Genomic DNA, 14,234 nt, shown 5'->3' on the forward strand with positions numbered 1-14,234 from the left:
GAAGCAGACAAAGGGGCAGAGAGGTTTCTTGGAGTTTCCAAATTGGTTCACTTCATTTGCTTAGTTTTGTCCGATTTTTAGACTGTGTTGTGTCATCTTTAAGCTCAAGTTTTTCTCTTTTTATTTTCCTTTTTTATTTGCTTTTATTGTTGGTCTTATTTTTTTAGGAGGTTGATTTTGATTTTAATAAAATATGGCCACTAGCCATTTTGATTATTAATAATAATAATAACAATAATAATTAGTCAAACAATAAAATCAAAATTGTTAATTGTGAAGAATGTAGACCTTACGTATTTTGAATACATCATAATTTAAAATTCTCTACATTTGAATATATATTTGTGAAACTGATAGAGCTCTAAAAAGGGAAAATCTGCACAACTAAGCAAATATAAGTCATATATTATTCCTTGAAACCCTACTTTAAAACAATTGTCTACCAAAGCTACATTATTATTTTAATAGCAAATCTACACAGTTATACTCGATCCCGTATTTCACGCATATTTAGACATTGTATTCGATTATTTTTTTCCTCTCTCACATATACCATCCATATTCTCTCCCACACAATAACTCCACCAATTTAACACGATTTACTTTTAATTTCTTCAATTTCAAATAAGAGATTTTCCTTAAACGAGATACTAGTAACAATCTATCCCACAAAATAAATTAAAAATAAAATCTAATAACTTCTATTTACCCCCATTGGCTTCATTTTCTTCATATTTATTGGGTTTGTGGATTGAAGTATCAAAGTTAGTTTATTATTGAGGTGCATCAACTATGTCAATCATTCAAATTCTGATACGACATTTCGAGATCTGAAATGCAATGAACAATTACATAAATTATGTAATTGATGGTATCATGATACCTTTTTGATACATTACATAATGATATGTTTCATATACATGATGGATTGTGATACATTTATGATAGATAATGTATCATGAACCTTTTTGAAATATTACACAATGATGCATCTTTGATACATAATACTTTTACATTACATAATGATATATTTTCTATACACGATGTATCATGATATTCTTAATGATACATGATGTATCATGATACATAATGATACAATGGGTACATTAAAAAAATCACATACCTTTTTGATGTTTTATGTTCAGATGACTTCCCTTCAACAACAGGCTTGACATTGGAGGAAGACATACATAAAATATTTACCTAATATGAATAATCATAAAAACGTAAATTTAGGAAAATCTCTAATTTGAAATTGAAAAAATTAAAAGTAAATCATGCTAAATTGGTGGAGTTTTTGCGTGGGAGCGAAATACGAATAGTATAGATGAGAGGAAATAAACTAATCAGATATAATTTCTAATTATGCGTGAAATAGGAAATTAGGTATAATTAAGTTTCCTTAAATATATGTATGATGAAGACCAACGGGCCGAACTTCTCCGAGTAATATTTGGGCCCTGAGGAAACAATGGCCCATGCTACTAACTCAACTCACCTCGTTCGCTGTTTTCTCTTTCTTTTGGATTTAACACAGGAACGCCATAGCTAGCCTTTGTGTTTTCCTCAATCCCTAAAACCCTAACCACCCACCATTTTTTGTTTTCCAGTTGAAATAGTTCAGAATGGTTTGGTTTCAGTGTGAAGATTGTGGAGACAATCTGAAGAAACCCAAATTGGCAAACCACTTTCGAATTTGTTCTGCTTTTAAGGTGTCTTTTTTTTTCATACTCAGATTGATTCTGACTGCAATTACGAATTCAAGTTAACTTATTGTTTATTTTTTTTGTGTTTTCTTAAGCTATCTTGCATTGATTGTGGAGAGATTTTTAGTCGTCAAACTGTTGAAACTCACACCCAATGCATCTCTGAAGCGGTAATATTCTCTGCCTTTTTTATGTTCCAAAGTTAATTGTGCCATAACTTGTCCTACCCAAATTCTGATGCTTCAGCTTCTATGTCTGATCCGAGTGCTAATTTTTGTATCTGGAATATTTGCAAATGGTGTCGTGTTCCATAGGCCATACCTATCTTTCTAAATTAGTAGCTGAGTGCTAATCGACAAAATGATGGCCGTCATTCTCGCTCTAGTTGCAAATTCTTTGTAGAGTTAGTTACTAAATGTTTCATGTATAGTTTCATCTCATGTGTTTGAAATATGGCAGCCTATTTCCATTGATGAAATTATTTTCCAGTGTTTGGTTACCGAAAAAGTATTCTCTTTCTCAGTAATGAAATCATTTTCCAGTGTTTGGTTAAGGGAAAATAAGTTCCATTGAAAGGGGAAATATGACATGCCTGCAAATCATTTTCTGTTCCAAATATCACAACTCTTGTGTTTGGTATGATGCAAAAAGTTTTATACGGGGAATAATTTCCTAGAAAATGTTATCTTGGAAAACAAGTGGATTTTGGCTTAGTTTCTAGTGTTTGGTAAGTAAACAAGAAAATACTATCCTAAGAGCATTTATATGATATCTAGCAAAACACTATAGAGGCGGGAATGAGATGGGATGGGGAGTGGGGATTCGGAGGTGGATGGTCAAGGAAGTGGGGGTTGAGGGATTGGGTGAGTGGAGAGGAGACAATAAACTTGGAATGACACTTATGCAACTTGTTTTGATGTTTTCTCTACTTCCATTAATGAAGTCATTTCCTCATTTTTAAGGAACTTATTTTTCTAGAGAAAATGTTTGGACAAAACATAGGAAAAATGAAAGATGTTTTCATCCATACCAAACACACCTTCAGGTCTCATTTGTTTTCATTAAGATTAAGACTTATGAATTTGACTGTGAACATTAAATGTCTACATCAAAATGTGCATAATTTATTTATTTTTAAACATAAATATGTAATTAAAATAAAAAAGTTTAAATATTAAAAATATATAAATTTAATAAAATAAAATCATTATTTGAATTAAAAAAAATAAACATGTATGTTCTCTAATGATTGTGGGATAGTCTGTGGTGGTGATAGTGGTGATGATGATCGGTAGTGTAATGACTGCTATGAGAAAATCAAGAACCCATCAAATTTAGGCAACAAAAGTTGCTCTCTTAGTGAAATGATCAATTGACAAAAGCAAACCAATTACAATTGCAACACAATGGAAACTTGGAAGAAATAGGATGAAGTAAACATTAAATAATTATACATCAGTAGATTGGAGAAATCCTTCGTTGCTGTCGCTGCTGAAAAGATATCTCTAGGAATACTCAAAGCAAAAACCTTGTCACACAATTCAAACCCACCATTTATGTGGATGTCTCATATTTTAACCATTGATTTTTTTATCAAAGCATATTTTAAAAAAGAGGCTACTGGATTTTGTAACTTCAAGATCCAGAATTTAACATACTTGCTGATGGTAGAATGTCTACTCTCAACTCTCTCATTTCTCTCTATTTTCTCATAGAAATGTGTGTGCTTTATTTCCTATTTGTTTATATTTGTTTGGCTTAAGTTGTGGACATCTTGTTGGTCTTTTGAACTCCAATACGTAACTGAAAACTATCATCAAAAATATATAAAATAAAGATGGAGAATTAGATTCGATAATACCCAAATGCGATTTGATAATTTACTAGTTCAAGAGAAAATTATTAGATTGATTGATTGATTTATTGAAGTTGAAAGAGATGAGGAAGGACGGAGTTGCTTTGATAAAGGAAAAACGAAAACAGTGCGTGAGTTTGAGTGAGAGAGAAACAAGTGTGGTGTGTTTGTTCAAGTAGTGTTTTGATATATACAGATTTGTATTTTCTTCAGGAGAAATATGGTCCTAAAGGCCAAGGAAAAGCTTCAAATGGAGCTCCTGTCAAACCCAGCAGTGATGCAAAGCAAAAGCCTGATGTAGACATCAATGTTGGATTGTCAGACCGTCCACCTTGGTTTTGTAGGTCTGGTGAAGCTTTTTATCTTTGTCGTGCTGATTAAGCTTTTATAAGAATTGAAGAAAAAGGTTATGGATATTGCTTGACATGAAATGACACTTTTATTGAAACAGATCAGATCATCCTTGTCCCAGTTAAATGTTTTTATTGCACTGTTGCTGCAACGGGAATATTATTTGTAGCTCAATAGGTTGTCTGTCTTCTACCAATCTTGGTTTATAATCACCGACTCCAAGTCAAAATGGTCTTTTGCCTCTTATCCCCTCATCTATCTGAAACTTTGTAACTGCTTCTCTTTCCTACCTTATTATCTCTTCCTTTTTTCTTACTGGCTTGTATAGTTGTATTAGTGGATTGTGAGACTTGTTTCTTATGCTTCATTTGTTAATTTTCTTTTCTAATGTTTTTCTTCCTTCCCCTTTATCTGATACTTATAATTCATCCTTGTTTGACCTCAAATGTTGTATCTGCAGTTTGTGTAATACCAATGCAACTAGCAAGCAGACTCTACTTCTCCATGCTGAAGGTAAGAAACATAGAGCAAAGGCACGAGCTTTCCATGCTGCTAAGCAGACTGAACCAGCTGACGGTGGTGTGGAGGTCTCAAATGCTAACAATCAAAAGAGCGAGATTCCTGAGAACAAAGCAGGTGAGGAATTGAAGGAGCAAAACTCAAAAGAAGCAGAAAATGATAATTCTCACTTAAATAAGAAAAGGAAAGACAGGGAATCTGAAAATGGTGGTGCCAAACTATCTGCTGAATTAGATAATGGTGAAGTAATCCAGGTCGAAAAAGAACAGGAAACAAAACACAAGAAGAAAGCCAAAAATGAAACAGTGAAGCAAGATAAAGCTGTCGTGGACGGGTCTAACGGAAACGACAGCAAGAAGAAGATAAAGTGGAAGAAACTGATCACATCAGCTTTGAAATCTGTACGTGTTCTCCCCATTTCATCACTAATTTGCAACTTCTCTTTCATATACATCTTCATGAGCATTTCTTCCTCTTTATGTATCACGTCTTAGAGACTATTTTATGATTATATGTATTGTCTGGTATCTCTCTTACTCTCTTGTTGCATTTGGGACAGAATTCTGATGGAGTTCTGAAGTTGAAGAAGCTTAAAAAGATCGTTCTGAAGTCTGTGAATGAGTCTGGCATGGTGGAAGATGACACAATTGAGCATAAGGTCAGCTAAATCCCTATGAAACCGCATCAGTGTTTCTTTCTTTGAATCCTTTGGCTAAATGTGTACGGTGCTGATGTGATTCTTTGTTACTATTCCGTGCAGATAAATTCAAGTTCTAAATTCGTTGTTGATGGCAAATATGTACGATTGGCAACCAAAAGTTCCTGAAAATTCTTTCAATTCCGACGCCCTATAAGTTTTACAACCATTGTTTTAGGCAATCTATTGAGGCAAAAGGATACAATCTAGAGCCAAAGCTATAAAAACAAGCTTCATTCATACCATTAATCTCTACTTCAATTTGAAGGAGTCTGTTCTGAAATTTTGTTTGTGCTAGATTATAGATAATAGTTTTTGTAAGAAAATTGTCGTGGATCATTTTGTGATTTTATTTTGAGTTTGTTGGTTTATCAGCAAATTTGTGTGTTCACCTTTATGAAGAGCGTCAAGTTCTTATCATCATCATTCTCATATCTCAACATGTTTGATGAAGATTTTGGGAAATTAGAAGCGTTTATTTAAAAAAAAAACTATTTTCTGCTGCAGAAGAGCAACTTGGAAGGAAAATTTTACCTTAGAAACCTAAACGTTCAGAATTTCAGGACAAAAATACCTTCACCAAAACTTTGTTTGATCCCAACCTTAGTTTTCTGATTTTTTTTTTTCACATTTTAATGAAATGAGATCACTAATGGACATCCCAGAAGGTAATATCTTGGACCAGCCCATATGGACTGGCAAACACTGATGGTTCTTTTACTTATATGTATGTCTGCTTGGCAAATTATAAAACAAAGTAAGAACTTTACTCTCTCAGCAAATAAAATTTGGCACAAAGGCAATAGACTGCCCATTGATGATATAGTCAGGAAATTTGAGGCCCCAGAGGATGATGGAGCTTAGTAGCTTGGAAACTCTATGGAGGACAAAATCTGTTAAGATGGTGGCTCTCTAAGCCAAAAAATGAACTCCAATATCTATTCTGTCCCTCAAGTGGTTATATGTTGGGAAATTTGAAAAAGATGTGCAGCTTTTAGTGGCACATTTCGGTCCTCTTCCCCATTACATAGAAAGTAAGCCACCGATCTAGGTATCGTTACTGCCTAGACCTGTAATCGCAACAACCCACTTGCAAGATCGTCGCTATCTATAAATGGAGGTGATTTTTTGTCAGGAAATTGTTATTTCAAGATTCAACAGATGACATACACCCCTGTTAATACACAAATTTCCTCCCTCCCTTTCTTCATTGACTGGAAACAACTTCACTTTACAGCAGAAAGATGTAAAAACCTAATGGATGGAAGACTGAAGCAAGGGTTCTCTCTTTCTGTTCTAAAAGGAGAGTCTGTTTAACTTGTCGTACACATAAATCTTATAGTATTATTACAGCACTTTTAACATGGAAAAACATCCATACAAACGAGGAATTTCAATAATAAATCTGGATAAAACACTTAAGGAGGTAGAGATTTTCATGTGTATAGTTCTGTATAAGATTTTTCTTTTTTCTTCGTAAGAACATTTACAATTGGAGAGTTTGAACCCGAAAATGGCTTTTGACTTGACTACAGAACAAGTAACAACATTGATCATAATAGCTATGGCTAGTATGAAACTTTGCATCGCAGAAGCTACAAGAAGAGAGTTGCTGCTATAATAAGCAAGACAACAGAACACACCGTTGCCTGCATAAGAGAGTAAATTCTAAACTCTGTTAGGACTGTTTAACGCTTTAACACGGTATCAAGAGAAGCAAAAGATATTGAAGGGTCACTGAAAAGAAGAAAGGTAGAGAAATGCAATCTCAAGCATTTACTTTTTCCATCTTTTGATTGATCCATTATTTTGTTAAAAGCTTAGCAAGGGGGAAATGAAATGAATCAACTTACAGCAATAGCAGATGCAGCAAGCCCGGCACGTTCTCGAGGATCCTTACGGTAGTAGTTTCCAAAATAAAGTATCGTGGCATAATACCACATCAACGGGCATAGAAATCCCAGTAGAAATCTAGTAATAATAATAAACAATCAGATTTTCCAGAGAGAGAGAGAGAGAGTAACTGAGACTTATAATAGCACTTACGAAAACCATCCGACTCCGCAACCAAAGCAAGGAAGAGGTTTATCATAGAACCCTGTTTGAAGGTCCTCTACATCTCTAATCAAGGTATACTTTCCCTTCTCACGGTCTTCTGCATCACCTGCTTGCCCTATAATCATGGTATATCCAACTCAGAACTTTGGTTTGCCTCAGTTATTTAAATATTTTGTGTCTCAGTGTGGACAGATGATTGGTAGATAGAAAAAGGTTGAGTCAAATTCAGAAGAACTTCTACAACAATACATGTCTTCACATTTACAATAGATACCAGGGAACTGAACATAAAGTTAGAAAAGATCCTTAACCCCAACAGCCCAAACAAAAGGAAAAGAAAACCTATGAACAATGCTAATGGGGAGAGAGGGAGAGAGACCAGAAAACTTAAATAGGTAAAAACAGGTATCAGAATAGTTTTCTTATGAAACATGTATCAAAATATTTTATCCTCACTCTATGAAAGAGCCATAATAAGGCCTCAAAGAAGAAACTGAATGAAAGTAAAACTTGTGACATGAAAAGATAAAGATATATTTCAATGTACTTCAATCCTAGAGCAATTCTGCGTGTTTTGCTGAGGAGTGTGAGAAAACAACATTGATAGCTTTTTGTTTTTCTGATTTCAGAAGCTACAATAGATAAGACAAAGGTAGGGAACATCCATAGATAGAAATTTATGAAGAAAATGATTCTAACAGCATTCTACTTCTTTTCCTGATCTATATGGGCCACACATAATAGAAATGAGCATTTCAATCTGCGAGCATTTCTTGGATGCAGGCACAAATACAAGTTATTGTCATGGGAATAGGGTTTATCTTCCTAGGATAATCTAAAAGCATAACGGAAAAACATATGTCCACCACCCTTCGGGGTGGCCCAGTGGTTTGGGCTTGGGACTTCCATGTTGGAGGTCTCAAGTTCGAAAAAAGCAAGGGTTTGCCTTCTGGGTCGAGCTCGCCGCACCGGGCTTGCCTAGTGTGGGTTACCTCTCCTATGTGGTTTGCGAGCTATTGCATAGGAGTGGGGGTTTTACCCTGTGTGCACCCTTTGTTTCCCTTGCCATAAAAAAAAAACATATGTCCACCGAGAGCTGTCCAGGTTGTGATCAGAATATAGAAGGCCAAAATAGTTATGGTATCCCAAAAAATAAAGAAAATGGCTAGTTTTGGATCACAACAAAGTTGACCGATCAGTTGGAAGGGGCACTCCAAAGGATTAGGGGGAAAAGTGGGTGAACTCCCAACAACTTACTTGGGCATGCCTTTAGGAGCTCAGAGCAAATCAAAGGACATATGGAGTGGTGTGATAGAGAAAAGTGAAAAAAAGTTGGCAAGCTGGAAAAGTCAGTACCTATCCTCAGGTGGCAGACTCACTTTGGTGAATAGTGTGTTGGATTCTCTCCCTTCATATATGATGTCTGTCTTCCCTGCTCCAGCTAGTGTGACTGAATGATTAGATGCAATCAGGAGGAACTTTTTATGGAAGGGAAGTGAAGACAAGAAGAAATATCACCTAGTGAAGTGGGAGGAGCTGATCCAAAGCAAGAGAGGTGGGGGTTTAAGTATCAGAGAACTGAACACACACAACAAGAGTTTGATGATGAAGTGGTTATGGAAGTTTGCATCCCCAGAAGAAGCTCTATGGAAAGAGGTGATCAGATCAAAATATGGCATGCAGGATAGATGGATGACAGAGGAGGTGACAACTCCTTATAATTGTAGTGTATGGAGATCCATCAGGAACCTATGGCAACTAGTTTCTACAAGAACAAGTTGCAAGGTTGGTAATGGAGAGAAGATGGCTTTCTGGAAGGATATATGGTGTGGGCAGTGGCCTCTGATGCAGACTTTTCCTGAGCTATACAACTTAAGCCAAGCTCAGGATGCTACTGTGGCTGAACTATGGACAGGACAAGGGTGGAACCTTCATCTTAGAAGGAACTTAAATGATTGGGAGATGACCTTTGTAGCAGCTTTTCTGAACACAGTCCCTCAAAACCTTAATCTTACAGAAGAAAGAGACAGTTTGGTGTGGAAGGTGGACAGCAAAGGTATTTTTACTGTCAAGTCAGCTTACAAAGACTTGACAGGAACAAATACTCAGGAGATAGGATGGCCATGGAGAATGATCTGGAAGACCAAAGTGCCTCATAAGGTAAACTACTTTACGTGGGTACTGGCAAAGGAAGCAGTCCTCACTCAAGAAAACCTTAACAAGAGGAAAATCAACCTATGCTCTAGATGATATCTATGCGAAGAACAAATAGAGACAGTCAACCATCTCTTTCTACATTGTGTATGGACAGACCAGCTGTGGCAAATGTTCATCCACAAGAGAAAGATCAGGTGGGTGAAACCTGGGAGAATCAAAGAGGTGCTAAGAAGTTGGATCAGTGATGGTAATGCGGGAAAGGATGAGAGATGGAAGATGGCTCCTGCATGTATTTGGTGGACCATATGGAAAGAGAGAAATCAGAGAAGTTTTGAAGGCAAAAAGAGCAACATACAGAAGATCAAGACAGATTGCTTAGGCCTTTACTATTTTTGGTGTAAACAAGTAGTTATAGACAGCACAGAGGATGTTTTTAATGCAATTGACTGGCTGTAATTAGATACATTAGGACGTTGTAAAGTGACAACTTTTGTGAAGGGGGACTACACTTGTTGTAGTACACCTGTTGAATATATAGAAGTAAATTTACCATTCTCAAAAAAAGGGGCACTCCAAAGGACTTTTTCAGTTGGAAATTGCTACATTGTGATGCAATCTGACACCAACAGGGTTATTTGGCCTTGGAAAAAGATTTGGTTCAATAGTACTCCTTTGAAGGTCTCTTGCCTTTCTTGGAATTTGGCTAGGGATGCTTGACTCACTTAAATAAACAATCAAAAGAGGGGATTTCAACTTTGCAGCAAATGCCCATTGTGTGAAGAACGACCTAAAGAAGTCGGTCACCTTTTTTTGTACTGCCGGGTCACAAGTCAATTATGGGGCATGTCTTCGACAATACTTGGCATGTGTTGGACCATGCCTAGCTCCATTACAGAGCTTCCACAGTGCTGGAACAGAAGGGCATATGCAAGAATTCTCAAAAGACTGGAACATTATACTTCAGGTCATGGTAGTTGGTGAATGGTCTGGCTTGAAAGAAATAGCAGAATATTCTAAGGCAATAGGAGAAACATTAACCGCCTCAAAAATGGATTTATTTGCTTGCTTTTTGGTGCAGACTGGTCATTGTACGAGATGTTCATGCAATGCTACACACAGTAGAGAATTTGCACGGCTTGTAATTACGCCTGATGCACTGGCTTAGTTCAAGCTTTTATAAAATTTCTTATAACTTATAAATTTAAGAAAAGACTACCTTTCGACACTGAATAATATCGAGCTGATGGCCTCAAAAGGTCAAGATGTTTTTCAGAGGCTGATTTCACGAGTTCAACAGTATTTCTGCCCTCTCCAGCTTCAAGAGTAGCCCCTGTTAAACCCAGATGTCCAATTAATCATGGCTACAAAAATTCCTTCATCTAAAATTCAGTACGAGTATTAAATCCTCCAATTGCAAATGAAGGGTAAACACAATTTTTCCTGAAAAAATATGCATATTCTAAACCAAGTAATATACATATCCTAGAAGAGTTCATTATGTAAAACTTCAAACAACTGTACAAAGTGACACTCATTCATAAGCATTTCATCATGCAGTAACAACTTTTTGACTAACTTGAACTCAACATTTAAAGATAACTACAAGAAATCTAATGGAATAAGACATAAAGTAGAAATTTATCACGGGCTACATGAAGAATGCATCACCAACAAACAAATATATACAATGATCAATGTAATCACAGAAAACTCTGTCGGAAATCTGAAAAATGAGATCGCAAATTAGGTTAGGTAGACTAAACGCTTACCTTTGTCCATGTGTAGTTCTTAGCTGATGGCTTCTACCTTCCAAGTATTTTGAGTTATCCCCTCTGCTTGACCTTCAGATAACCTACTTTGCATGATCAAATAAAGGACTTCAACCTTACTAATTTACCATGTGTAAGCAATAACTCATTGAGTAATGCCGGCAAAGTTGGAAAACGAATGAGCCACTAATTTTTCCAATTGATTAAGGAAGAATAGATTATATCTAGCATTGTTAAGCATAATTGTGTCAATACCATTGAAAGCATGGCGGATCTAGTGGGTAGTGAGGGGGTTCGGCAAAAAATTACATGGTATATCTAAGGTATTTTTTTAAAATTTCATGTATATATATAAATTTTAAGCCTGCTAAGCAAAAGATTAGAGGTTGGCTAGTGGTTTAGAGACCAAAATTCTCTTGAGGTTCTAAATTCATTCTCAAGTAGTATATTTTTATTTTTCAAACCCCATTAGTGAAAGTTTAAGTCGTGGATCCGCCACTGATTGAAAGGTCAATTTTTCATCTAGCAACCACTTCATCATAGTTAAACATGTAACTAAACAACAATATGATGATAACCCTCCTATGTTTACAAATCATGACATAAAGATGAAAAAGTAATTTCTGAACCAGAAAATGAAGAATTCACATGCCTTGACTGGTGGTTTATCTCACTACTTTCTAAAGCTTGAACACATCTATAATCTATTTCAAGTATGTTTAGCCCACAATTTCATATCAGTTTTAAGTAAAACAAAAAATATTTAAACAGTCCAATAAAAGCTTTGTTTACTCAAAATGGACAAAGAAGTTGAATTTAGCAGATGAGGATTAATGGCTAAATTTTCATAGATATATTTTAATAAAACAGATTAAACAAAGCTAAAAAATTAACAAATATCAACTACCTACCGTCCACCAGAAGAAACAGAAGAATTAGCCCAACATAAGAGAAATTCCGATCGGAGAAAGGAAGAAAGAAATAAAGATCCAAAACAATTACTACTAGAAAATTCAACACAAGAAAACCGACAGCCACAGCTGAAAACTATAACAAATTTTCCATTTCTTGATTAGTACCCACTTATATCAATTTATATACTAATCCAGAGAAGAAAAAACAAGAATCTGATTTGTAAAAAAGAGAAAAAAAAACAAAAATATTTGAGAAAAACTTACAGTTCAATTGCTTCTGCTTAAGCTTGAGATTTTAGAATTTTCAAGTCTTTCTCCAAACAAGAAAGTAAGCGGTAGAGCAAGACAAAAGAGTAGTGTGTTTGGTTTATCATTAAAATGACTCACTCTCTTCCTATTCATATTGATTGTGACATACTTAAAAAATAAGAGAAAACTCTGTTTTATTTCGTTTCAATTTATGACATATTATTAGGAAAAAATTACTTGGATGATATCTTTTAATAAATAATTATTGATCTTAGCGATATTTTTTATTTATTATCATTTTTACTAATATTATGTTAAATCTGCAATATGTATGAAAAGAGAATTATGTATGTAATATATATGTATTATAATTATTTTTAAAATATATTATGCTTGTTTGGTAAGAAATTGACACATTGTATTATAAGTGTATTAAATTATGTGATAAATGTAATATTCATCGATAAAACTTGTAGTATATGTGAATAATAAATTATTCTTTGTAATATGTATTAAAATTATATTATTAATGTATTAAAGTGATCAAATGAAAAAAAAATGTTCTTGCTATAAATGGTAAATATTTTTTTAATGTTGTATATCTATGTAAGTTTCCCTATTAATTAATCTAATAGACAATAGTATTAAAAAGAAACTAAAAACTATTCTTTGTTGTAAAACTTAAGGACAAAAGAACAATATAAAGAGGAAGAGAAGAAGACTATAAGACAAGAGGAACAATATAAACTAACATTTTTTCTTTCAAGTGTATCCAACATTATTCTCAACACCACTATTTATAGGATTACATTGAGGAATACCAAAAGGTGTCATAAACATTTCATTAAACCTTGAGAATTACTACCCATTAAGGAGGAAATAAACCTAGGAGTTATGGTCATCCAATTAACCATATTATCAACAACATTACTACCAATAAAGGATGAAATTAACCTAGGAGTTATGGTCATCCATTTAACCACCAAAATGATTTACAACACTCCCCCTTGGATGACCATTGATAGATAATATGCATCGTTAAAACCTTACTAAGAAAAAAAACCCTGTGGAAAAAAAAAATCTTAGTGAAGGACAAAAGAGTACACATATCTTGTAATACGCTTTGTTTGCTGCCTCGTTAAAAACCTTGCCAGGAAAACCCATTGGGATAAAACCTAGGTCCAGGGAAAAAGAGTGCAGTGTGTAGTTTACTCCCCCTGTTGCGAACATCATTTAATTTCTTGGAGACGACGCATTCCAATCTTGAATACCAACTTTTCAAATGTTGAGGTTGGTAATGCTTTAGTGAAAAGATCCGCTAAATTATCAACTGAGCGAATTTGTTGAACATTTATTTCATCTTTTTTCTCAAGATCATGAGTTAAAAAGAATTTTGGTGAAATGTGTTTTGTTCTATCTCCTTTAATATATCCTCCCTTTAGTTGAGCTATACATGCAACATTGTCTTCGTATAATGTAGTTGGAATATCTTTTTCCATAGAAAAACCACACATTTCTTGAATATGTTGAGTCATTGATCTCCACCAAACACATTCCCGACTCACTTCATGGATGACTATTATTTCGGCATGATTTGAAGAAGTAGCAGCTAATGTTTGCTTCATTGAACGCCAAGATATAGCTGTGCCTCCATATGTAAATAAATAGCCTGTCTGAGATCGAGCTTTATGTGGATCAGACAAATATCCAGCATCTGCATAACCAATCATTTCTGACTTGGATTTATTAGAATAAAATTAATCTCATATCAATGGTTCCCTGAAGATATCTTAATATATGTTTGACTCCATTCCAATGTCTCTTTGTTGGAGACGAGTTGAATCTTGCCAATAAACTTACTACAAAACAGATATTTGGTCGAGTATTATTAGCAAGATACATAAGCGCACCAATGGCACTAAGATATGGAGTTTCATTGCCAAGAAGCTCTTCATCATT

At 34.8% G+C, this 14,234-nt stretch overlaps 2 protein-coding genes across 6 annotated transcripts; one reads left to right on the forward strand and one right to left on the reverse strand.

Moving 5' to 3' along the window:
• Positions 1-1,442: 1,442 nt before the first annotated feature.
• On the forward strand, positions 1,443-5,507 carry LOC125877811 (UBP1-associated proteins 1C). The gene is made up of 6 exons (XM_049559079.1): positions 1,443-1,712; positions 1,802-1,876; positions 3,775-3,905; positions 4,373-4,832; positions 4,991-5,089; positions 5,192-5,507. Exons 1-6 carry the CDS (start codon positions 1,626-1,628, stop codon positions 5,255-5,257), a joined length of 918 nt encoding a protein of 305 aa, XP_049415036.1. The 5' UTR covers positions 1,443-1,625; the 3' UTR covers positions 5,258-5,507.
• Positions 5,508-6,373: 866 nt separating this feature from the next.
• Positions 6,374-12,423, reverse strand: LOC125875974 (uncharacterized). Of its 5 annotated transcripts, none has more exons than XM_049557057.1 (6): positions 12,024-12,221; positions 11,113-11,195; positions 10,560-10,673; positions 7,175-7,301; positions 6,982-7,099; positions 6,374-6,796 (listed from the first exon to the last, which is right to left on the reverse strand). In XM_049557057.1, exons 2-6 carry the CDS (start codon positions 11,120-11,122, stop codon positions 6,476-6,478), a joined length of 690 nt encoding a protein of 229 aa, XP_049413014.1. In that variant the 5' UTR covers positions 11,123-11,195; positions 12,024-12,221; the 3' UTR covers positions 6,374-6,475. The 5 variants fall into 5 exon arrangements, with proteins under 5 accessions (XP_049413014.1, XP_049413015.1, XP_049413016.1 ...); XM_049557058.1 differs by lacking the exon at positions 12,024-12,221 and adding an exon at positions 12,291-12,423 and having other exon boundaries at positions 6,375-6,796; XM_049557059.1 differs by lacking the exon at positions 12,024-12,221 and adding an exon at positions 12,291-12,358 and having other exon boundaries at positions 6,375-6,796; positions 11,113-11,198.
• Positions 12,424-14,234: the final 1,811 nt, after the last annotated feature.

Source organism: Solanum stenotomum, chromosome 9, assembly GCF_019186545.1.
Source record: "Solanum stenotomum isolate F172 chromosome 9, ASM1918654v1, whole genome shotgun sequence".
Classification (NCBI taxonomy): Eukaryota; Viridiplantae; Streptophyta; class Magnoliopsida; order Solanales; family Solanaceae; genus Solanum; species Solanum stenotomum.

Excerpts from the sequence above, each read along its gene's own strand:
- LOC125877811 (XM_049559079.1), top strand. The coding sequence starts at position 1,626 with ATGGTTTGGTTTCAGTGTGAAGATTGTGGAGACAATCTGAAGAAACCC. Across the intron at positions 3,906-4,372 it reads CGTCCACCTTGGTTTTGTAG|TTTGTGTAATACCAATGCAA; the intron begins GTCTGGTGAAGC and ends TTGTATCTGCAG. Across the intron at positions 5,090-5,191 it reads ATGACACAATTGAGCATAAG|ATAAATTCAAGTTCTAAATT; the intron begins GTCAGCTAAATC and ends TATTCCGTGCAG.
- LOC125875974 (XM_049557057.1), bottom strand. Across the intron at positions 7,100-7,174 it reads TGCGGAGTCGGATGGTTTTC|ATTTCTACTGGGATTTCTAT; the intron begins GTAAGTGCTATT and ends TATTATTACTAG. Across the intron at positions 6,797-6,981 it reads TTGCTGCATCTGCTATTGCT|AATTTACTCTCTTATGCAGG; the intron begins GTAAGTTGATTC and ends AACAGAGTTTAG.